Here is a 26,041-nt window from a genome sequence, read left to right on the forward strand (position 1 = left end):
CCCTGGGGTCAGGGGTTCTAGTGCTAGGGCGAGGCTAAATAAGTATATAGTGAAAATGCATTTCTTTGAAAATCTTCTTCTCTGCTCCTGGTTATTAAATAAACAAACTACATACATAGTTATGATGAGCAAGAGTGCCTCTACCCAAATTGTGAATTTTATGGCCCCAGGGTCAGGGGTTCTGGTGTTAGGCAGGGCTCTATTGATTATATAGGGAAAATACATAAATTCTTTAAAAATCTTCTTCTCTGCTCCTGGGTATTAAATAGATTAACTAAGTGCATAGTTATGATGAGCAAGAGTGCCTCTACCACAATTGTGAATTTTAGGGCCCCAGGGTCAGGGGTTCTGGTGTTAGGGCGGGGCTCTATTGATTATATAGTGAAAATACATGAAAATCTTCTTCTCTGCGCCTGGGTGTCAAATAGATTAAATAAGTGCATAGTTTTGATGAGCATGAGTGCCTCTACCAAAATTGTGAAATTCATGGCCCTGGGGTCAGGGGTTCTTGTGTTAGGGCGGGGGGGGGGGGTGGGGGGGGGGGGGGGGGGGCTCTATTGATTATATAGTGAAAATACATGAACTCTTTGAAAGTCTTCTTCTCTGCTCCTAGGTATTAAATAAACTAACTAAGTGCATAGTTATAATAATGAGCAAGAGTGCCTCTACTAAAATTGTGAATTTTAAAGCCCGAGGGTCAGGGGTTCTTGTGTCGGGGGGGGGGGGGGGGGGCTCTATTGATTATATAGTGAAAATACATGAATTCTTTGAAAATCTTCTTCTCTGCTCCTAGGTATTAAATAAACTAACTAAGTACATAGTGATGATGAGCAAGAGTGCCTCTTCCAAAATTGTGAATTTTAGGGCCCCAGTGTCAGATGTTCTGGTGTTAAGGGGGGGGGGGGGCTCTATTAATTATAGTGAAAATTCATGAATTCTTTGAAAATAAACTTCTCTTCTCCTGGGTATTAAGCAGTTGAACTACCTATATAGTTATGAACAAGGACCCTAGTCTTCCAGAATTGTGAATTTCAAGGCCCCGGGGTCAGGGGTACTATAGAGGGGGGGGGCTGTACTTATAGACTGAAAATGAATGAATTGTTTGAAATCTGCTCCTTGGTATTAATCAAATATTTTTGAAAAGCAAGGAAGCCTTTTCAAAAATTGTGCAATGTGTGGATCTAGGCCTAAAGGTCAGGGGTCCATGTGTGGTAGGGGCACTACTGATTATTGCTGAATATTACTGATTAGTTGAAATGCATTTTTTGTTCCTCTGCCTTGCCTATGGGTATTAAGTAACCAAACTAAGCAACTTCTAAGTGTATAGTTATGATGATCAATGATGCCTCTTTAAAAATTGTGAATGCCATAGCATCTGGCTTAAAACATGAATCAAATTCAATCACTGGAAAGTTGTTGCATAATGCTCAGGTGACCTATAAGGCCCATGGGCCTCTTGTTTTTATATAACTTACTTATGCAACAATATACATCATCATCTGCATACGGAGTTTATATATCTTAGTTTATTCGATACGCAAGAGCATGCTCTACCTATGAACAATTTCTGAAACGAGGTAAATTATTGACAAACAAGCTGATGAAACAAGAATATCCACAGTCTCGTTAAAAGTCATCGTTTCGTTGATTCTATGGTCGATACAATGACATTGTTAGTAAATACAATTTTTCATTGAGTCAAATGCTGACTGACGTTTTTCATACTAATTGTCAGTCCATTGTTTATATAATGAATTGAAGACGGATTTTCCGTTGTTTCCCGATCATAAGGAGCGCACGGCGGGTGTGACCGGTCGGCAGGGGATGCTCACTCGTCCATGGCACCTGATCCCACCTCTGATGTTTTGGAGATCCGTGTTTTCTCTGCTCCTATTTATTATTGTTTTATGGACTTTTGATCTTGAAAACTGTTCGTTATCTCCATATGTTTCATCATTTATGTTATTCTAAAGGACGATGAAGAGCCTGAAAAAAAAACGTATTTATACCTTTGTTATATCCTCGTCAACGTTAAATGATGTCCTATTACATTTGCCATCAATCAGACAATGATAAGGAGTCTTAAAATCAAATCGAAATCGTGTTGCTTTGCTAGCATTTTGACCTCTGAATATGTCCATTTGGTGTCCATGTGGTTTTCTAAGTTTGCGATATCCTCCACTTGTTGCAATTATTGTTAATGTTAAACTAAAAAATCAAAATTAAAGGTTGCTTCAAATTGATATGTAAAAGATTTAATTACGAAGTAACAGAGTCATTTTTAAAGTCAATATAATGAAGAAGGTGGTTATATTCTTTTAACTATAATGATATTTTTTACAGGACATTAATTTTGCAATGAATCGATTCTGAGAATGGAAAGGGTGCGTTCCCTCTCAGTTAAAAAATCCAACCCAGATATTTGACATGCAAGGAAAGTTCTTACATATATTTTTAATACATATCTATGATTTTTGCAGTGCCATCTTTTTGCCCCATACCTACTGTTTCTTATATATTTGCAAATATTATTCATCTGTAAATTTAGGGGATCAGTAGATTGATATGTATTTGTGCGCTTACCTTTTGATCATATCCCTTATCATGTTATGTTTATATTTTTTCTTATTTTCGTCATTATTTATATATGAAATATTTCATCTCAACAATGGTGTTGAATTAATTTGATCGCAGATCGGCAAAAACAGCTGCGGTGAGATTGCGCAGCATGAAAAAAACAAATATATTTTGAAGAAAACTTTTACATGTAGGTACAGAGGTAGCCAAATATATTAAAACTCTTTAACTACATAATTTAAACTCTTGTATCACAGGAACTTAAAAAGTAAAAAAAAAATTTAAAAGTGATTACTTGTCTCCATGTTCCAAAACTCTGTCAAAATTAGGGTCGGTAAAATTGCACCAGTATATGCTATCATTTGGAGCCAAAGAGCCTGGGTTTTCCGGGCAGTCAAGCACGGTCTTGTTGATACTTATGTATGGCTTAGAAGGATCTAGGAGACAATTCTTGAAATGATCAATAATTTATATACGTGTATATCAAATGCATTGTACTTTACACCTACAGAAAAAATATTTTAAGCGAAAAATATCAACTCATTGAATTTCACATCTTGGAAAAAATATATATTTTTTTAATTAAGGTATCCAAATATATTAAAACTCTTTAACTACATAATTTAAACTCTTGTATCACAGGAACTTAAAAAGTAAAAAAAAAATTTAAAAGTGATTACTTGTCTATGTTCCAAAACTCTCTCAAAATTAAATTCAATAATTTATATACGTGTATATCAAATGTCTACAGAAAAAATATTTTGAAAAATATCAACTCATTGAATTTCACATCTTGGAAAAAATATATATTTTTTTAATTAATAAAAATAATTATATGAAATTAAATGTCTAACTATTGCTAGCTATTTCCTTGACATTTAATGGATAAATTTGAATGTTCTTTTAAAAGGAATTCCTTTAAACAAGTACATAATACAAGGATTCTTATTATATTAAATCTAAAAAGTTTAATCTTGCCATTTCTATCAATTTTGGTTAAATCCAATTGGATCTTTCCGGAGACTACACCAAACTTAAAATCTTCAACATAGTCCGGATTCTTAAATCCACTCAGATCATTAAATGTTGCGGAGAATTGTACATTAACAAAGTTATAATCTTTCTCGTTCACCCATCTGGTGTCAATCCTTGTTGAGTTCGGTTCTGATGAATCTGACATGTATTTGTAGAGTTCCCTTTTCTGTCCCGTGCGTTCAATTTTAGCAAGGAACGAGGTACACTGTGCAATAGTTGGGTGTAGAGAAGCTGACACTAAAATATTAAGACAAATAATTATTAACTTTTGAAGCTAATAATGATTCAATGATATTTATGCATGCTCCAGTTCCATGTGATAAGGCTATTCCTTACTTATTTTGCAGAGATCTAATCCATATTGGCCACTGAATCCATCCTCGCACTGACAGTGAATGTTATCAACACATTTACCGGGGAAGCAAGGAGTGTGGTAGGAACATAGAGCTGTAATTCATAATTATATAATAAACTTAAGATTTTTTTTCACAGTTTGTCGTACTTTACTAAAATTCAAGAACTCAAGAAAAAAATTTAAGTGAAAATAAGTCTGAACTTTGTCAGGTAACTTTGCTAGATATGATAACTAAACATAAATATTTTGATGTGAATTATTAGGCCTACATACTGATTTCAAACAAGAAGCCCGTGAGACACATCGCTCACCTTAACACATTGACTAGGAAACGGCACAAATCAGTCCAGTATTGAAAAGTTTTGGAAAGGGGTGCTTCAGTTTTATGCTATATGTACCCGAGAATGCTTCCATGTCGATTTAACAAATGGGTTTGCTGTTCTTCAAGAGTTTTTTAAAGAATCTTTCTTAATGCCCTTGTAAATTTTGATCTCCCCTGGCCATTTCTCTCAACCCTGCCCCCCCCTAATTAAATTATTAATTTAATTAATTATCAATTAATTGGTAACTGGGCTTTATAGAAATAAATAAACAATTAAATAGTAACTGGGCAATCAAAATGCTGATATACATGTACTTACGTGTTTCGCAATTATTTCCTGTGTATGTTCCATCACATATGCACTGATTTGGAGCAACACACGTGCCATTATTCTTACATGGCGGGTTGCAGACCGCTGAAACAAGACAAACACTCTATTCTTTAAAGATGAGTTAATAAAACACATGTAAACTGTGAACAGTTGTACATCTAATTAAACAAGCAAAAAGTACAAATCTTTCATCAGTGTATTAGATATGGGCCCCAGAAATTTAAAAGTTTGGATTCAGTGCTCAAAGAAGTACACATCCAAATATAAAACAGATGTGGCAGACCCTGTAGTGTTTCATTTCAATTCCACTTGGATTTATCTATTTGAAATATGAATGGAAGTATGCTCATAATATGCAAATCAAACAGTCAGCTTAAATGTCAGAAGGATAAGTTTACTCATATTTTACGTAACATTAAAAATGGTTCAACTTAATTATTTGTCCGTTGATCTTGACGTAATTCGTTTTGCTTCATCGTAATGCACGAAAATGCATTTAAGAGTGCTTTGAGTAATTAACAAAGTTTATCAGATACAAATCGAATGCAAAATTTTTATGCCCCCATAATCGAATGTTCGGAGGTGTATAGTTTTTGCCCAGTCCGTCTGTTTAATTGTCTGTATTAACTGACATGAAAAGCTGTTACCTTTCCCATATCTTTTGAGTTGATTGGGCTATGATTTTCATATTTCTATTGATTTTAGGGTGCCATCAAATTTGATCTCCTTGCCTTGACCTTTACGTTTGACCCACTTTTACCAAATGAATAATTTTCAAAGTTTTACCTTGCTCATATTTCGATTGATTGATTAATCGATTGTATGTTTTAACGTCCCTCTCGAGAATTTTTCACTCATATGGAGACGCTGCTCATATTTTGAACATTCGTTTTGAACAGTTCACGTATATTCATTGTGACAAGACTTTTAATGGGTATAATTTTTTTTTAAACCTTTGACCAACTTTGAAGAAAAAAACCTTTATCCTTGGCCATAACTTTTGAGTTAATACTAAGGCTTCACATGTGTATTCATTGTGACAGGTGTAAATATCTTGACCTTTTGACTGTGACCGAAGGATTTGACCCATATAAAAAAAAATTCACTTTGGCCGTATGTTTTGAACTGTTAGTACTATAGGGCTTTCATATTTCAAAGGTATAATCTTTGTGATGGTTCTCCTTATGATACAAACAATTTTGATCTTGACATTGGAGTTTGGCTTACATATATTAACAAACTTTAACCCTATACGTTGCTGTTATGTGGCATCAGTGTTTCACAAACACATTTTGTTTTTTTTTACTCATAATTAAGTACAAGGACATAGTGATAGGGTACCAGTCAAGCTAGAAACACTATTACATTGAAGAAGCATATTACGTCAATTCTTCCATTGTGCAACGAAAGAGTAATGCCAAACGTAACCAACATCATTCGTAACGTCTGCATATTGCAAAATTTGAATACTCACGAATGGTGCATGATGTTCCACTGTATTCAGAAGTACAAACACACTTTCTCCCCGGAGTACAAGTCCCCCCATTTCTACAGGTTGGTTTGCAGATTGCTAAATTACGAAGATTCATTAACTTCGAAATCATATAATTCAAATAAATAATTGTTTTACACTAGCCATCTTTTACAAATTACAAATTCAATCCTCACTTACGTTGATTGCAGTTAACGCCAGTATATCCGTTCGTACAATGACACGTGTTGGGGCTCACACATTGTCCATCGTGTTGGCAGGAAGGTTGACAAACAGCTACAGAGATGTTAAAACATGGGATTGGAAGAATCAAAAGTTGATGATACTTAGACTTTTTATCTTAAACTATTTTCTCTTTAAACATATTGGATATTTTCTTATCTCGCTTTGTTCTACACTCATTCCTTTACTTTGCAGACAGTCAACGTCGGGTGTAATAACTTTCATTTATTTTCTTAGATTCAATTTTCTATCGTATTTTAACCACATATTAATAACTGTTGTTTAAACCGTTTCCACCTTCTTTTAAACATGTACATTCCCTAACTTAAATTTCAACGGGGATATACGCATGAATACAACACTCACGATTTTCGCATTGTCTTCCTGTGTAACCTTGGTAACATGAACAATGATTTGGACTACTGCAAAATCCATGAGCACAGACTTCATAGCAAACAGCTATAAAGGTAAATCAGTTGTTAAGTTAAAATGACTTTAAACATTCAATAGATATGATTGCAGGAAAAATTCAGATTTTTAAACTTAATGTTAAATTTGTTTTGGTAGACAAAGATTAAAACCTTTGTCCAAGTTTAGATTAAACAGAAAGTGTTACATGTCCAGTGACAACGAAGTTTAACTTTTCTTTAAACGGAGATCAAAATCCCAATGTAAAATTAGGAACTTACAAACAAGAAAACGTATTTTCTGTATTTTAGGCCATCTCATTACTTACACCAGCCTTGCTGTCGAGTCATCATTGTTCGTGGGGGACCAAGGTTCATATTTCACCCTTATCCACGATTTTTAATCCCCACAAACAATTATTTTATTAAAATTTATTGTATTGTCTGAATATATTAACGAAATTCCATCCCCACGAATCAAAATGATTCCATGGTATGTCTTACATGATGCTCACCTCTTTTCTAGACATAGATGTGTAAAAATATATACATCTTTTTTTACCAAAATATTACCAAGGAATTTTTCGTAAGTTCGATACTTTTTAATTACGTCAAAAATATCCTTAATTAGAACCGACTTACGTTTTTCGCATGAATTTCCCTTGTAACCAATAGGACATTTACAAACATTGGGAGCGGCACAGGTTCCTCCATTTCTGCAGCTACACACAGCTACATGGAAAAAAGAACACAAATTATATCGTTTATATATATAGATGAAAAGTGTTCTTTCCTCATATGTCTAGTGCTCACAAACTTGAAATTTACGGTATTTCGGCACGTTAACTTGTTTGTTTATGAGGTCGGATCATTTTCCACAAGGTACATCACGTCTCTCCGATATATCTCTCGCAACCAGGACATGGTAGATCGACTTGACATGTTCAAAATAACGGTAAACAGCTGCTTTCCGTTTATTGCTTTTAACCGAAAGCCTCTATCGAGACTGTAGCTTTATTGGTTTGTACTTATAAAAAAGAAAGAGAAAACAAGCGGTTGGACTGAAAACTTTTCAAAAGCAATTGCAATTAATACCGGTAGAATATTAATTGATTCCTTAATTAGTATCTTTTTTTTAGCAATACTGCAATAAGACTATGACAGTAGGAGTAGCCTTTAAAAATGTTACAGAAATTTCTATTTTAGTAACCACGGCATCACCATTCTTCAAAATCAGATATCGAAACAAAGGATTATGTATCTTAGTGTAATCTACCAATGAGAAGATTTCAAAGCATTAAATTAAATCATTCAATTTTACTAAATAATAATTTTAGCCCCACACCCTCTCACATGGTACCCCTGACCCAGGGGTCATGAAATTCAAAATTTTGGAAAAGGTAACCTTCCTCATTATAACTATGTACTAACATCATCAGAATAATACCCAAGACTTTCAAAGAAATCATAATTCTTGAAGAAGCATCCTTGCTCATCGAAACTAAGTAATTCGATAATCTCAAACAATTGAAGTTACACCACATATTTGGTATAATTCACAATTAACACTTGCTGCTTTTTAGCTTTCAAGCATACCAGTTGCAAAACTGTCATTTTTGATTGGCACAATGTGTCACAATTTTGCAAAATTCTCCAACTTTGCCTTGCAAACATTACTCATGTCACCTATTTGAATATAGATCAATGAAAAATATTGCCGATTTCTAAGAATTTTTTTTTGTTATTTATCCAAGTCATCAGTGTTCCTAGCGGGTTAATGTGACTGCTCCGTAGCCCGATACACGTGTCGGCCGATCATGTTCTTTCAGCCGACGATACCAGACAAATTTGATCGCCTGACCATCGGCTAAAACCCCAGTCACATTTCCAAAAACGACCAACGGCCGACGGGTTTTGAAGCAAAAATTGTATTCTTTGGGTGACAGTCGTCAGTTCATCGGCCGTTGTCTTGCCCGATTTTGACCTCTTTTTGTTTTTGTCGGCCGACCAATTTTGTGTCTATTGGTCCAAGTTATAATTTTTTATGCGTCGGTGGCCGATTCCTTCAATTGAAAATATCCGTCGACCAACCTTCGATCATCGTCCGACCATCAGTGGTCAGTTTATTAAGTCGGTCGTCCGTCGTTGGACAATAAGGGTGTTTAAAATTTCGGCCGACGCTTAAAATCAAACTGTAGCTCAGAGCTCGATGATCGGACGACGATTTGCCGACTTGTGAATATTTAACCTAGTAAGAAGACATAACACAAACAAAATTTTGATGCAAGGATTGATATAAATTTTTTGAACGGAAATAACATGAACAATTAATCCGTAACATATAAAGAAATCTTTAGTATTCTTTGCTCTTAGTCACATATCTGAATATAGATCTATGAAAAAATATTGCTGAATTCTAAAGAAAAAAGATTTTTTGTGTCATTTATCCAAGTCATCGGTGTCTCTAGGAATTTTAAGGGTCCTCCACACACCCACAGCTTATGTACTCATATTAATGAGCATTACTTTTAACAAGCATATCAACCTTTAAAAACTGTCCAGGGATAAAAATGTAATTTATACTGATTTTTTAAAATAATTCACAGTTTCAAGAAATTTTTCCCAAGGCGTTTTCATACCTAGCACAAAAAATTTTGTCTTACCCTTTCGTATATTTTTAAGCTCACAGAATAACCATAAAAACTTAATTTTATCGATCAACACATTTTTTTACAGAAATTTATTTCATTTATAAAAAGTACATAAAACTCATTTTCTCTTAAATACATCACGAGAAAAATCAACAAGGACTCCTTTTGTAGAGAAGAAACATTAATGAATTAGATTACATCAAAAAATTGAATTAAAATTAAATGCACTGATGTAGAAAAAACATTTTCAAAATCTCTGGTATCAAAGTTCCTTTTTGGAGTTATCTTTCCTGTTGCTCGGGACTCAAAAACTTTGGCAAGTCTCCGCTTACGTCACCATACTATATTTAGTAATATACTGGCCACTGAACTGGACACAAATAAAAGAGGAAAACTACAAACGCACACTATTTTATCAATATTTATAAACACACAATAAGATAATGTATTATTGAAACGTACAAATTAGTGTGCCGAAATTTCAAGATGTTCAACTATCAAAAACAGACTCGGTTGATTAGCCTGAAAGTGTAAATAACCTATACGTTTCTCGTCATACCCACCGGTACCTGTTGTCTAGGAATTATTATCTTTATTAACATAATCCAAGACGTCTGTTGTTCTTTTATTAAAAGAATACCGCAATCCTTTTCATCGGTCACTCCGGCCGTGATCATGCCATGTGTTCATTGTTTACAAACGGTGGTAGGACAATTCGTTCATGTATTTTCTCAATAAAACCGGAAGTAAAAGTATTTTTTCTCTAAATACGTCACAGGTCACATGGTGTGGAGGACCCTTAATGTGACTGCTCTGTGTCGCCCGATACTGTATCGGCCGATCATGTTCTTTCAACCGACAAGACCAGAAAAATTTAGTCGCGCGACCATCAGCTTAAAGCTATCGTGCAAAGTCTTAAACCTATTACACGCAACGAGCAAAGCGGTGTCCGCCATATTTCTCTACTCTGCGATAGTAACAATTCCAAATATATGTGATCAATCGCGGTCACGGACTATCGCACACGCTTCCAGAAGGCTTAGAGTGTACACTAAACCCCCCAAAATATAAGTCAAACTTGTACTGTCTTTCGCTAAGTTTCAGAAACTAATACAATACAATTTTTTGAATGCTTTAAAACTAATAATAATAATTCATAAAAAAATAAATGTTGCAATTTTACAAGCACGTGAATTTTCGGTGATGAAAAATACATTTATAAAACAACGTATTACAATGCTTACCAGACGCCAGACAGTACAAGCTTGATCATGGATCATACGATAAGTAAAAACAAGAGTTATAAAAGTAAAAGTATTAAAAAAATTTCCCAAGTTTTCTTTCAGCGCCTACATCAACACATCCCGTTTACGCCCTGCGACATGAAAACAACAGTTATCTGTGAAACCGGCCTGTCCAGTTTTCTAAAAATAGTAACGATCCCTTATACCTCGTTGACCGTTCGGGGATCAGTTATTATCTGGGAAAATATAACCCAGCTGAAAATACTATGAATATATTGAATGCAACATTTAGATTATATATTCTTTTATAATGTTGATATATTTTGTAACCAAATCTTTTTTCAGGGACGTAGCAACGGGGGGGGGGGGGGGGGCAGGGGGGCCTGCCCCCCCAACATTACCTTTACTATAGAAAATGTTCATTGAAAGGATGGTTGCCCCCCCCCCCCTTTTTACCATAGTATAGTGATGGCAAGGAATTGTAGGTAAAAATTTAAAAGTGAAAGTAATTTGGCTTTGAAAAAGTTAATCACCCCCCCCCCACCCCCGAAATAGGATTTTCGAGTTTGGAAAAATTTTAATTTTTTTTTTTCGCTTGTCAATTTTTTTAGGTGAGAGTAAAAAAATAATTTTCTCTGGTTGGCCCCCCACTTTCAATAACGATGCTACGTGCCAGTTTCTTCTTCTCTCTCTCTCTCTCTCTCTCTCATGTACTCTCTCTCTCTCACGTACACAATGTTCATGCATGAATACAGGACACAGGGGTCGGAAGTAAATTGAAATGGGGGGGGGGGTTTAAACAAACAAAAAAAGGTAAACTTCAATAATTCCCCATGCCTATATTATGTCTGTATTTGCAAATTTTTTTTTGGGGGGGGGGAAGCTAACCCCCCTTGTCCCCCTTTCCATTCCAAGGCTTGTGTAGGAATGGATTAAACTTTTCCTTGACAGAAAAGAGAACACAATAATAAAACATCGGATATGGAATCTAAACTATAAACGAAATTTTAACTTTGGGCAATGATGAAGAATTACATTTTTTGGATAACGTAGAATTCAGCTTTAGCACTGCCCAAGTTATCTGCAGTTGTATTATTTGTTTGCAATAAATTCCTCGCCAACAATATTTTCCTGAAAAAGGGAGATTTTTTTTTAATGCTAATATAAAAAAGCAATACAGTTGGTAAACAATCATTTTCCGTAAAAGTTTGAACCTAGGTTGAGTCTCCATATATATCATCTTCGCTAGCCAAGGGTTTCCAATCCGAAAGCTATTCTACTTGTAAAGTAGATTTCGGATCGGAAACCCTCGGCTAGCGAAGATGACATGTGTATATAATAAATATGATTTTAAAATGTGCACGTTCTTGTGTATGTCAAATTAACTTATTCAAGAACTTTTATATAGAAAAAGATTTTTTTTTCCAAATCTTAAATGAGAAGGGGTTTTCTGCCCGTGGCAACTCGGGCTAATTTGTTACATGGTAAAGAAAAGTATCAGTAAACGATTTTAATTGTTCATGGACTTTTCTAATGCATAAACTGCATCAATATTCAAGGTGGTTGATAGAGGGTGTATCAAATATATAATAAGTCATCAGTTTTAAAAACAAATGTAGCGTAAAATAAAGTACAATGTTATCATGAACCCATAAAAATGAAATTATAATATTGATAGAAATAGGAAATACTTATACAATTTTATGTACAAATGAACTGACCCACTTTGAAACTTGCCGATCAGAAAGGAAATAGATGTAGAATTTAGAATTAAATTATATTTGTCATTGTGTACATTTTCACATTTTCAATTCACTGTTTGCCCCCCCCCCCCCCCCCCCCCCGTACATAAAAAAAAACGTTTAATTTCCTAGCGAGATTTATGCATGCATTTAGAAGAACTGATCTTGGTATTTACCGCAAATGGTTCTCTTGCACATGTAAAAAAAAAAAAAACTTGTCCGAACATTTTTTTCATGATGAACATAAATTGTGCCTCTTTTTTTCTCGCAATAATTATTCTAGCTTTCAAGTTGTCTGTCTCTTTGCTTTATCCGATTATGCTATGTAACAACATCTTATATTAGCTACAGATCTGTAGCTCGCTGGAATGCAGCTGGAAAAAATAAGGATGTTCGTCCAGGAAGCTTATTGTACACAAAAGCGCCTTTTCCCCATTTATTAGTATTTCTCCGTTATATAAATTATGCTACCACCTAAACAATTTCCTAACCGTGTTCTCCTAGCACATTTACTACGCCCACAACGAAATATTCCCCAAACTGTTGTTCATAGCCCTTCTGGGCCTGATATATTGAGTCCATCGAAAATTGGGTAATATATATATATACTCATTGGTAGATCCAGAGGGGGGGGGGGGGGGGGGGTTCCGGGGGTTGGAACCCCCCTTTATTTTTTGCCAAGTGGAGAGAGAGAGGGGGCTGTACAGCGTTCTCCGAGAATAAATATTTGTAGTCTAACTTTACATGTATGTATTGAATAGATAGATTCTCACGATTTAGTTTCCTCCATTCACCTTCTCGATTACTTTTTTTATGAGAGAACGGTAGAAAATATTCTACTTATTTTTATATATATCTGATATCTGATATTGGGTATGTAACATTCTAGGTTTAATTTGATATAGATTCCCGCGATCTGTGGCTGTGTTGGCTATATATGTACCGTTTTTTGATCATATATCTTTTGAAGGAACTAACTTGTAACTCCTTGTTTAACCCCACCTCTACCCCACCCCAAAAGAGTTTTTCAAATTTTAAAAAGAAAATTCTTTGTACTTTTCGGAAATGCTGCAAATCCATTCAATTTTAAGGCATCGGTAGTTTTTAAAATGTGTGTGTGTGTTTTTTGTTTTTTTTTTTTTTTATTCGGACTGGAGGTACAGTATTTTTTCAAAGAAAAAAGGAACGTAAAACAAAGTTATCATTACCACAACCTTAAATCTTTCCAAACGTGTGTGTGAATCTTTTCCTTAAGTGTGTGTGTGTGTGTGGGGGGGGGGGTTAGAGGGGAACGGCATAACCCTGGAACCCCCTTTCAAAAATGGCTGGATCCGCCCCTGTATACTGTAATATTTGGTTGATGCATGACTTGCACATGCAGTTCTGTTGTGAATGGTGTAAATATTGGAATATGTAAGAAACTCAAGGTAAGTTAATATTTTGAAATATATGTTGAAAAAAACCACGAAAGCAAACCACTGTTTTTTGCACAATACATATGCATTTATTTTTTTTCAATGTTAAGCACTGTAGGTCTTTGGCCTGGTATTCCCCTATTACTGTTTTAGACCAGCGAACTTCTTATAAATAGGGCTGCAACTGAGAGAGGGGGGGGAGAGGAGGTTCTTTTTGATATTTGTTTATTTATTAATGCATGAATTTGAGAAACCAAAGCATTTTTTGTTTCCAGTGATGTAGGTCTTAAAATGTTAAAAGGACCCCACTGGAAATAAGCAATTCTGCTTTCATAGGTTATCCTTAGATTTATTAATTAATGTTATGATATCACGATGATTATAATGCATATATTTTTATTCAATTTAAAATTTATAAATGTCATAAACTGTTTTATATTTTAAACATTCGGAAAAGGACACCTGTATTTAGAAGTTTATATTTATTTTTGAAATTTTATTACTGTGATTAGGTTTTTCATTTTATGCATTATTTATATTTGTACCACCCTGTATCATACATTGATTTTTTACCTGAATAAATCTACTACTACTACTATCTTCCGTACCGATGTAGAATGGAAGGTATTCACAGGAAAAATAAAAGTACAGAAATAAATCATCGATAGTATATATCAAAATATTTATTTGTAAACATGTGTTCCTTCAGTGAATTTCCACCTCCTCTTCTTGATAAAGAATTTGATTTTCTTTATACACAGTGTAGGCAAATAATTGATCTCCTGTTCAAATCACAGAATAAATATAAAATTTCATAAGCAGATTCCTTTTTTTTCTTGAACATTTGGTGTGTGTGCTTTTTTTCAACTTATAATTTTTTTTAATTTAAAAATAAACATTTTTGTTACCCTAACGTGTAATTGCGTCTAAAGTGTGTACAATTATTTGGGTTGTGTCGAAAAAGACCACCATTTTACAGAGATTTTTTGTAGATTGTATAACTTTCAAATACGCAGGATAAAATAATAACAGGTCCCTAGAAAACACCGAAGTGTGAGTAGATCCTATTTATAGAAAACTGGACGGTCCGGTTTGACAGATCAGTTTTGTTTACCGGACAGGGTGTGTGCACTAATGGAGTATGCAAAAGGCAAATCTTTGGATAAATATTGCTAAACTTTTATCATTTTTGTTTGACTTATCGTATGTTCTATTCAACTGATCAAGCTTGTACTGTCGGCGTCTGGTAAGCAATGTAAACAGCTTTTGCATATGCTTTAGCGTAAATCTTTTACTTTCGTGTGACTTATATTTTACTTTTTTCTAATTTTTTATTTACGTATTTTTCTGTAAAAATAAGTTTTTGCAATCATTTCCTCTCATCATATAATATTTATTTTCTAAAATTTAGTACAGACAGACAGTACAAGTTTGACTTATATGGGGGGGGGGGGGGGGGAGTGTACACTCTAGGCCTTCTGGAAGCGTGTGTAATAGCCCATGACCGCGACTGATCACATATATTTGGAATTGTAACTAACGCACAGTAGAGAAATATGGCGGACACCGCTTTGCTCGTTGCGTATAATAGGTTTAAGACTTTGCACGATAGCTTTAAATGTGACCTAGGCATTAAGCATATAATAGCTCTATCTCCTTTGTCTGATGATATCTTAATATTTTCCCAACGAGTCTAAAACGGGGGAAATATAAGGACTAAAAAATAAAAGCGTCAAATTCAAAAGCATCTGGATCAAAGTCCAAGATATAAAACTGTCTTATTGTGCATTTAATCTTAAAACAAAAAGATCAATGTCAGGTAAGAAAAATTGATGTCATATTCGAGAAAAGATATGTGGTTTCAGCATCTACTCTTTTTGAGTCTGAAAATTGTCTCGATAGATAATTCCTTAAACAGCATTCCAGTCAGAACATTGAAATTTCCTTCAGTAAAAGCAATGGAAGTGCATAGAGAATGTATGATATCACCCGAGAGAGATTATTATGTCTGGCCAAAACTCTCTCGGACGTTATCCTAATTAGAGAAACATTCTCTATGCACTTCCGTTGCTATTACCTAAGATAATTTAAACGTTCTGACTGGAATAATGTTTAAGGAGATATTGTGGGATTCTTACGAGACACAGAGTCAAACCGATAGCATGGACTGGGACAGAAATATATGTAGAGACGGCGAGAATCTACATTTTAGGTTGATATAAAATAGATGTTTTTAAACTTAGAAAGACCAGTGGGGGTACCTTTCTTTCTCATAATTACAGTGGGGTATTTGAAAAAATGTCCAATCAGCCTCGCGGGGACTTAATATCGGGAGGGGGGGGGGGCGTGTTCCTGTCCACAGGTACCTGTGATTCCACCCATTGCATTTATATTAAAAGAAATTGCAGTTGTATTGTCAGATTTTATTCCAATGTGACAATTTCTATAATCACTGAAAAACGCTTTCATTGAGAACTTGATTGCGAAAAGTTCCAGTTTATTAATATGCATTTCAAAATCTGCCAAAGTCAGTCGACCTACAACATATTCACTTGAAAATCTAGCCCCCTACCCCAGCCTTGATACTGGTTTTGCTGTTGGTAACCTTGACCAACAGCAACACCCCGGAAGTTTAAAGTATTAGAATTGTTTTTGATTGTATTAAAAGAAGCTTGACCCTTAAGGGAACCCAACGAATGTTTATTCATATCATTGAAATCTTAAAGTTTGCAGGCACGTAGTATCAGGGGGGGCCAGGGGGGGGGCTGGCCCCCCACTTTTTTCCCGAACATTACCTTTACTATAGAAAATGTCTATTGAAAAGATGGTTGGCCCCCCCACCTTTTACCAGAGTATATACATAGCAAGAAAATATAGGAAAAAATTGGAAGTGTAAAGGAAGTTTGCCTTGAAAAAGGTTGGCCACTACTCCCCCCCCCCCCCCACGAAATAGGATTTTCGAGTATGGGTAATTGTAAATTTTGGTTTTTTTTTTTTTTTTTTTTTTTTTTGCTTGTCAACTTTTTTTAGGTAAGTAAAAAAAATTTTCTCAGGTTGGCCCCCCCACTTTCAAAAACGATGCTACGTGCCTGGTTTGGTCACACATTTATCTCCAACAGATTGCTTGGTAACATGAATTTCCGAACTTCAAATTTACCTGTTCCTTGGGTTTAAACAACTCTTTAACTTGTATATTTCATATACAAGTTATAAAGTCTATATCCCAACATACTGGTGGAGTCAGATAACAGACTTTGTTTTTTGAATGTGTAGTTCTTTAACTTGCCAACTGGTCTGCCAATGAAACAATGGGAATCAAACCCTGAGCCATACATGTTTGTATTTCTTGTAAGGCAAGATCAGAAGAGTGGTATTTTTGTTCATAGCATCCCAAATTTCTTTGTTAACCCTTGGGTTTTTTTTTTTAAAGATATTTACAGTTTTCTGGTCTACTGTACCTTTTAGCAATGTCATTCATGCTTTCTTTACTTGATTTTACTAAAAGAGCTGCATTTACAGCTTTATAGCCAAGCCAGTCTCTATTTTAGAACCAGCGGCTTCGTCTGGACTAAGTTGTGGGATATACCATTCATCATCTACATAATCAATTTTCTCTGTAGTTCCAGTTTTATTAGGTGTTTCATCTTTAAAGTAATCTGGGGAACAATACCTACTACTAAAGGACTGCTTGGGGAATTCTCTAGATAAATCAAGTTAAAAATCATTCAATGAATAATCATTCAAGTCTTCTTGGTTCCAATTAATAAATTCTTAACAAGGTCTGGTATTAGTTGCAATAGGTGCATTTTGGCTAAAGCCCCTTTCGATATCATCGGTATTAGGACCTAAACTGGGCGCCATATATTGACCTACAATTGTCAGTTTCTTTACCGAATCAGATAAACAAGAAATGGACTTCAGTATCCAATCAATACCCAGTGTAGATTTTCATGAATCAACATCAATTTATATAATTTTTAGACGATTTAACGCTTGTGTCCTGAAGTATACTTTTAAGAGCTGATCGAATAGCACATGATTTCCCTCTTACATTGCCGTCAGATCTAGCCTGCATTTTGTCCATTTTGATGTTATCAGGATAATGTCATTATCAAAATTTTCTTCACTGTTTACCCCAGTGTTAATACATCGTCTCTGTTGCAAAGTACAAACAATATTTTTATCCTTCAGAATTATGCAGTTAATCTGATTGGTTTAGAGCATGTCACGTAAGGTGAGACAATTCGTGATGTCTCCCTCACGCGTAGGATGACAACTGTTTTAACCCTCAGACAAAGAAATTGCGTAATCCGAAGGCGCAAGCACCCGTGTGTGACAACCCTACTCAGACCTGATAAATTGGTGATCTCTAACATCTAAACAATCCATAATTGTATATCATAACACGTTGTAATCCACAAAAAAGCCCGTAATCAGTTCATTACAACCGTGAATCAGGAAAACAAGCCAGAACCACGTTTTATTTTTAAGTTTTTTTTAATAATAATAATGAGTTGGGTACCCCAAAGCGTAACAGACGGACGGAATTAACGATTATTATATACACTCCCGCTTTTCAAGCGGGGGTATAATTATACCTCTCGCTTTAAAGGTGGGATGTCCGTCTGTCTGTTACGTTTTTGGGTACCCATCTTTTATCCGCAACTACTCTAATACCACTGAATGAAATATGATGAGACTTTTAGAGAATCTTTATTACATAATGCCATTGTGCACTTCCTATTTTACTTTTTGATCCGACACATATTTTGGGTCTTCCAAATTCATATACATTTGTAGAAGGCGGGGGTATCATTTAGTGAGCTCATTGCTCACCGCACCTCTAGTTTCATCTAATAATGACTAGATTTCAACTTTCTACACAACAATTCCCTACGACAAATTAAAATCCAGGCTTTTTGATATTATTGACAGCTGCTTCTTCAATAAAAGTGGAACTCGTAAATTTACTTACCTCGTCATTGGTCATTTGCAAAATTATTTTGTTAAAACAGATTCTGGTTGCACACATAAGTATTCTGAAGTTGACATCAAGAAGATGCTTGAATTTCTGATTGACAATATCTATGTGGTTTTTGGAGACCAGGTATTCCAACAATCTATTGGAATTCCCATGGGTACTAATTGCGCTCCGTTATTAGCAGACTTATTTTTATATTCATATGAAGCAGAAGTTTTGCAAAATCTTATGCGTGAAAAGAAGAAAACACTTGCTATGGCCTTCAACTCGACATTTAGATATATCGACGACGTGTTGTCAATTAATAATGGTTATTTCCATTCCTACGTCGATACGATATATCCTGGTGAGCTTGAGATAAAAGATACCACAGAGTCCGACACCTCTGTTTCATACTTGAATATTTTACTTGAAAAAGACACTAATGGTAATCTAATAACCAAGCTATATGATAAACATGATGACTTTAACTTTTCTATTGTCAACTTCCCTTACTTATGCAGCAAAATACCTTCATCACCTGCATACGGAGTATATATATCTCAGTTGATTCGATACGCAAGAGCATGCTTTACGTATGAACAATTTCTAAAACGAGGTAATTTATTGACAAGCAAGTTGACGAAACAAGAATATCAGCAGTCTCGTTTAAAGTCATCATTCCATAAGTTCTATGGTCGATACAATGACCTTGTCAACAAATACAAATTATCATTGACTCAAATACTGACTGACGTTTTTCATACCAATTGTTAGTTCAGTATTTATACACTGAATTCACGACGGATTTTTCCCGTTATTTCCTGATCATGACAAGGAGCACACGGCGGGTGTAACCGGTCGGCGGGGGATGCTCACTCCTCCATGGCACCTGATCCCACCTCTGATGTTTGATGGGTCCGTGTTTGCTCTGCTCTTATTTTGTATTGTTTTATGGACTTTGAGATTGAATACTGTTCATTATCTCCATATCCTTCTTCAGATAAAGTTATTTGTTAACTCTTTGATAAGAGTGCATTCTGTTTCCTGGAAGCAGTTGATCATAACTTGATACGTGTGTCGTGCTTCAAATTTGTTGGGTTAATGTAAATATCAAACAGATCAATTTTTCTTTGAAATAATAATAATGCGATACTATAAAGAAGAATTCTTGACATCACAATAAACATTTACTATCTAAAGCGTAAATTTGTAAAGTTAATCAAGATATATATATATATATATATATATATATATATATATATATATATATATATATATATATATATATATATATATATATAAAGCACTAAAAAACCAACAACACTGTACAGCTCAACAAACTTTTTAAGCTCACATGGTTTTTCGCACAAATTAAGGTCACATTGTTACAATGTAATATTGTGTGTTGAGACCTCAAAATACATTTTAAAAGTATTTGTTTACATTATTTGAGTTTTATTTCATTTACTAAAACATAATTCATACAAATCAATCGCTAGAACTTCAATATATTCTTGGCTGAAAAATAACAATTATTTCCATTTGATTTTTTGTAGTTTCTTGCCAATTGCAGCTGTCTTTATATCCATTCTTTTGAAAGCAGTAGCTCTTTGCAGAAACATAGACAAGGGCACAGTACACTACTGTAACTTGTATTTTCTGTACATTTCTGACTCTTGAGCGCAGGGTGATAATAGTATTTTTCATCTGTTTGACTGCTTTGTATGTTAATAAGGTGGCATTTTTCAGAGTCACCTTCTAAAAATCTAGAATCATTGCTTATTCATTCCACAGCAAAATAACGTTTCTAACCGTAAATGCAGAAGAATATTCATTTTCATAGAAAAAATTTACTATTAAAAAAAATAAACAATACTTCATTACCCTACCCTGTAGTATAGTTTCTCTCTGCAATGTTATCCCTTTTCGGTGCTACATTTCGACAAAGCCCAGATGAGTACGGTGAATGAGCAAAGAATTTTAAAAAATACTCACCTTTAGGAAGAAATTTTAAAATTTTCAACTACATTGTTTCAAGGAAAGCACGTTCTATATTATTTGTAAAAAACCTATGATAGAGACCTATAGTAGAAACATCGTACCATTTAATGATAAATTCCCCTCTAAAACATTCACTTTGGAAACTTAAGATAATACTTTTAAAGGACATTTATATTTGACATTATATATGTAATATAACTTAGGGCTATGTCACCGTTCTGAGGTTCGAAAATAGTAATTTTTATTACAAAAATGTGACCTTAATTTGTGCGAAAAACCATGTGAGCTTAAAAAGTTTGTTGAGCTGTATATCTTAAAATGTCGGATCTACCAAGTAGATACAAGGTCACGGATGGAAATTTATATAAAGCACTAAAAATGACCAACGACACGAACAATAAAAATTGTCAAATTTTCGGGACGCCCTGTCCCTTCCTCAGGACAAAGAAAAAAGTTAAAAAGTCATAAGAACAAAGGAAAAAGAGAAACAAAAACAACTAGCACTACTACTAAACTACTAAACACTAGATATTTACATACTTAATTACATGATGAATTAGGAATTTTTAAGAACACTAATAAAGAAAGAAATCCGGACCGCTATGAAATGCGTCCGGTCTCTCGGGTATACTCGGGTGAAGTGCGATTTACATAATTGAACGAATTAATTATGCTAATTAATTACGACAATCAGTAAATCGTACATTGTTTCATTCTCTCAAAATGGCGTAACTTTACTTAATAAAGAATAATCGAAGAAAAATAATATAGCAGGGATATTTAAACATATGAATTATGATCAATTATAAATTTTGAAATATTTATCGACTTATTACCGGGAAAAAATAATTAACAAAGGTGTAAGCAATACATAGTTATGAGAGTTGTTCGAGAGTTGGTGACGCAAATTAACTGTAGAGTTTACACTAAATTGAGAGAATAATCTTGTTTAGTATCATCAGGAATTGGGTCTAGTTTACGTTCATTCTGGTGAAGTCATTCAGTTTGTTAATACCATTAGGGCGGAATGACTTCAATCTGTGCATCCAGAACTTTTCTTTGCTTTTTCTCTGAGCATCTGTCCATCTTGGGTTATGGTCAATCACCACTACTGTCATGTCCTCCCATTTGTGACCCTCAAGGTTGAAATGTTCCCCAACGGGTTCATTGAGTTTTTTGGTCCTAATGGTCGAACGGTGGTTATTGACTCTCCTGCGGAGATCTCCTGTTTCACCTATATACTGTTTGGAGCAAACTTTGCAACTGATGAGATAAATGCAGTTGTCAGTATGACAGGACAAATTCCCTAGTATTTTGTAGCTGCGGCCTGTAACAGGGCTTTTAAAACTGTCTGTGTCAGTGCTGTGCTTACAAAGAAGACATCTTCTGTCAGAGCAAGTCTTAAAGCCCCCGTTAGGTAATGGGTTGTCCAGTCTGGTTCTTACTACCATGTCCTTAAGGTTCCTTGGGCGTCTGTATGCAGCCAATGGGGGTTCCTTAAAGACCTCTGCCATTCGTTTGTTTGAATGGAGAATTGGTAGGTTCTTTTGAAGGATACCGCTAAGGTTCTTAAGGACGGGATGGTATGTGGTTACCAGAGGGACCCTACCGCTATTGTCTTTCTCCTTGTAGCGTAATAGGTTTTGCCTGTCATGTCCCGCCATCTCATCAATAGCTGTTTGTACGGTGCGGGCATTGTAGCCTCTTTTGCATAAGTGGGACTTAAATTTCTGCCCCACGCCACATGAGGTCGACGAAAAACAAGTCAGAGAGGACATCCGAGCATTCTTCCGGAGACTACGTTTGAAGGAGCACTTCTCTAAAAAAGAATCCGAAGTAAATTCATACGACTCTTCCAAGCCAGATTTACACGATCTAGAGGAACACAAACTCTATAAGCCAAAGAGTGACTGGGAACCTGCACCGGGCAAGTGCGGCGCGCTTGAGTCGTATATTGACGCCGTTGAGTCAGACATAGAGAAGCTCCTTTCAATGTCAGACAAGACTCCCGACAATTTGAGTAAGGAAGAGAGATCTGCCTTACAATCATTAAAAAATCGGGATGACATTGTAATCAAGAAAGCAGACAAAGGCTCTACAGTTGTAGTAATGGATAATGAGACTTACATGGCGGAGGCCCAAAGACAACTCTCAGACGAACGTTTCTATAAGAAACTGGACTCGGACCCTACTAAAGAATTCTCCACCGCCATTACCAAAACTCTTGACGATATGTTTGAGAAAAATGAGATTGGTATCAACGTCTATGAGACCTTAAATCCTATTGACTGTAGACCAGGACAATTCTATCTGCTTCCTAAAATACACAAAGAAGGCATGCCAGGTCGCCCCATAGTCAGCGCAATTGGACACCCCACGGAGAAAATCTCTGAATTCATTGATTTACATCTCCGTCCACACGTAGAGAATTTGCCATCCTATCTTAAGGACACCACGGACTACATTAACAAGACGCCCTCTACTGGCCTCCCTAATCATACCCTCCTCGTGACTATGGACGTCACATCTTTGTACACCAATATTCCACACGATGAGGGTATCGAAGCCTGTAGAGAAGTCTGGGATAGTAGATCCATACAAATTCCTTCTACTGAGTCCCTTGCTAAGCTCCTTGAACATGTTCTCAAGTTCAACAACTTCATGTTTAATGGAGAACATTACCTGCAAGTTAATGGCACTGCTATGGGTACTAAAATGGCACCGTCTTATGCCAATGTCTTCATGGGCAGACTGGAACGCAACTTGTTACTTCAAGCACCATTTAGGCCCCATAGCTGGTTGCGTTTCATAGACGATATAGAGATGAAGTGGGTGGAATGTTGCGAGAGCCTCGAGGCATTCATTACGTTTGCCAACACCTTTCATCAATCGATCAAATTTACAGTAGACGTATCTAATTCGAAAAACGTATTCCTAGATACTACATCTACCCTGATTGATGGTGAAATCGAATTCAGTCTCCACACCAAACCCACAGACTCCCACCTATATCTTATGCCCTCTAGCTGTCATCCCCCACACACTTTTAAGGGAGTGCCTAAGGGTCTAGCCACCAGAATTCGACGCATCTGTTCGTCCCCTGCCTTATATCAGGAGCAAAGTGGTCTTCTTAAGTCCCACTTATGCAAAAGAGGCTACAATGCCCGCACCGTACAAACAGCTATTGATGAGATGGCGGGACATGACAGGCAAAACCTATTACGCTACAAGGAGAAAGACAATAGCGGTAGGGTCCCTCTGGTAACCACATACCATCCCGTCCTTAAGAACCTTAGCGGTATCCTTCAAAAGAACCTACCAATTCTCCATTCAAACAAACGAATGGCAGAGGTCTTTAAGGAACCCCCATTGGCTGCATACAGACGCCCAAGGAACCTTAAGGACATGGTAGTAAGAACCAGACTGGACAACCCATTACCTAACGGGGGCTTTAAGACTTGCTCTGACAGAAGATGTCTTCTTTGTAAGCACAGCACTGACACAGACAGTTTTAAAAGCCCTGTTACAGGCCGCAGCTACAAAATACTAGGGAATTTGTCCTGTCATACTGACAACTGCATTTATCTCATCAGTTGCAAAGTTTGCTCCAAACAGTATATAGGTGAAACAGGAGATCTCCGCAGGAGAGTCAATAACCACCGTTCGACCATTAGGACCAAAAAACTCAATGAACCCGTTGGGGAACATTTCAACCTTGAGGGTCACAAATGGGAGGACATGACAGTAGTGGTGATTGACCATAACCCAAGATGGACAGATGCTCAGAGAAAAAGCAAAGAAAAGTTCTGGATGCACAGATTGAAGTCATTCCGCCCTCATGGTATTAACAAACTGAATGACTTCACCAGAATGAACGTAAACTAGACCCAATTCCTGATGATACTAAACAAGATTATTCTCTCAATTTAGTGTAAACTCTACAGTTAATTTGCGTCACCAACTCTCGAACAACTCTCATAACTATGTATTGCTTACACCTTTGTTAATTATTTTTTCCCGGTAATAAGTCGATAAATATTTCAAAATTTATAATTGATCATAATTCATATGTTTAAATATCCCTGCTATATTATTTTTCTTCGATTATTCTTTATTAAGTAAAGTTACGCCATTTTGAGAGAATGAAACAATGTACGATTTACTGATTGTCGTAATTAATTAGCATAATTAATTCGTTCAATTATGTAAATCGCACTTCACCCGAGTATACCCGAGAGACCGGACGCATTTCATAGCGGTCCGGATTTCTTTCTTTATTAGTGTTCTTAAAAATTCCTAATTCATCATGTAATTAAGTATGTAAATATCTAGTGTTTAGTAGTTTAGTAGTAGTGCTAGTTGTTTTTGTTTCTCTTTTTCCTTTGTTCTTATGACTTTTTAACTTTTTTCTTTGTCCTGAGGAAGGGACAGGGCGTCCCGAAAATTTGACAATTTTTATTGTTCGTGTCGTTGGTCATTTTTAGTGCTTTATATATATATATATATATATATATATATATATATATATATATATATATATATATAATTTACATGTATACTTACGTGTTCGACACCTGTAGCCCGACCAGCCAGTACAACAACGATATCGCGTTTCAGGCCGATATCGGACAATATTTTCACGCCTAGTGCTGAAAAAACAATGGAAATGCAATCAATATACTACTATTCGCATGCATGAAATCAATTTGAGAGAAGTAAAGATTTTATATCATTTTCACTGCTTACCACCACCAGAGGAAACTTTTAACACACACGTTATAACTTATATACGATACTGTAACTTGGTATGCTTCTTGATTGTTTGTGCAACTAGAAAAAAATATTTAAAAAAATAAATTTTTATATCTACGAATAAGATAAAGAGAGAAGTGATGAAAATTTAAGACCGAAAAAGAAACATACCTCTTTACTGAAGACCAAAGAATATAAAAATTAAATAAGAGAAGGTACATCTCCACTTAATAACTGTTGCAGTAATCAGTGACTTGTTCTTGCTGCAAATTAGACGAGTCTGTCATTTTTGAGTTTATATAATATAGAAGAAACTTATCAACCAGGAAGTATGACTGAGCTGACCAATGATAACTTAAACTAATTTAAAAATTGAGGGGCGTGTAACTTAAGCAAGGAATCGTTTTGATTTTAAAGTTACGACGGGTGATCAAAGATCGCGAACTAATTGAATAACTTCCATAAAAGAAACACAATTTGGTTGCAGTGTTGATTAAATTTTAAATTAGTCCTCTCCGATTTTAATGTACAT

General features: G+C 35.4%; 1 protein-coding gene across 1 annotated transcript in view; it reads right to left on the minus strand.

The window, feature by feature from the left end:
- LOC134238097 (uncharacterized) overlaps positions 1 to 25,812 on the minus strand; it is a 37,777-nt gene extending 11,965 nt beyond the window's left edge. Inside the window, exons 1-12 of the mRNA XM_062720222.1 lie at positions 25,681 to 25,812; positions 25,504 to 25,587; positions 25,321 to 25,406; positions 7,384 to 7,473; positions 6,701 to 6,793; positions 6,293 to 6,388; positions 6,095 to 6,190; positions 4,609 to 4,704; positions 3,949 to 4,059; positions 3,556 to 3,849; positions 2,873 to 3,014; positions 2,010 to 2,208 (exon numbers count right to left, since the gene is read on the minus strand). Of these exons, the coding sequence (XP_062576206.1) occupies positions 2,010 to 2,208; positions 2,873 to 3,014; positions 3,556 to 3,849; positions 3,949 to 4,059; positions 4,609 to 4,704; positions 6,095 to 6,190; positions 6,293 to 6,388; positions 6,701 to 6,793; positions 7,384 to 7,473; positions 25,321 to 25,406; positions 25,504 to 25,587; positions 25,681 to 25,730 (1,437 nt within the window). The 5' untranslated portion in view covers positions 25,731 to 25,812. The remainder of the gene's footprint in view (positions 1 to 2,009; positions 2,209 to 2,872; positions 3,015 to 3,555; positions 3,850 to 3,948; positions 4,060 to 4,608; positions 4,705 to 6,094; positions 6,191 to 6,292; positions 6,389 to 6,700; positions 6,794 to 7,383; positions 7,474 to 25,320; positions 25,407 to 25,503; positions 25,588 to 25,680) is intronic.
- Between the last annotated feature and the right edge of the window lie 229 nt (positions 25,813 to 26,041).

The sequence above is a fragment of the Saccostrea cucullata genome, unplaced genomic scaffold, assembly GCF_032062105.1.
Source record: "Saccostrea cucullata isolate Sc308-1 unplaced genomic scaffold, CSIRO_AGI_Scuc_v1 ctg568, whole genome shotgun sequence".
Taxonomy (NCBI): domain Eukaryota; kingdom Metazoa; phylum Mollusca; class Bivalvia; order Ostreida; family Ostreidae; genus Saccostrea; species Saccostrea cuccullata.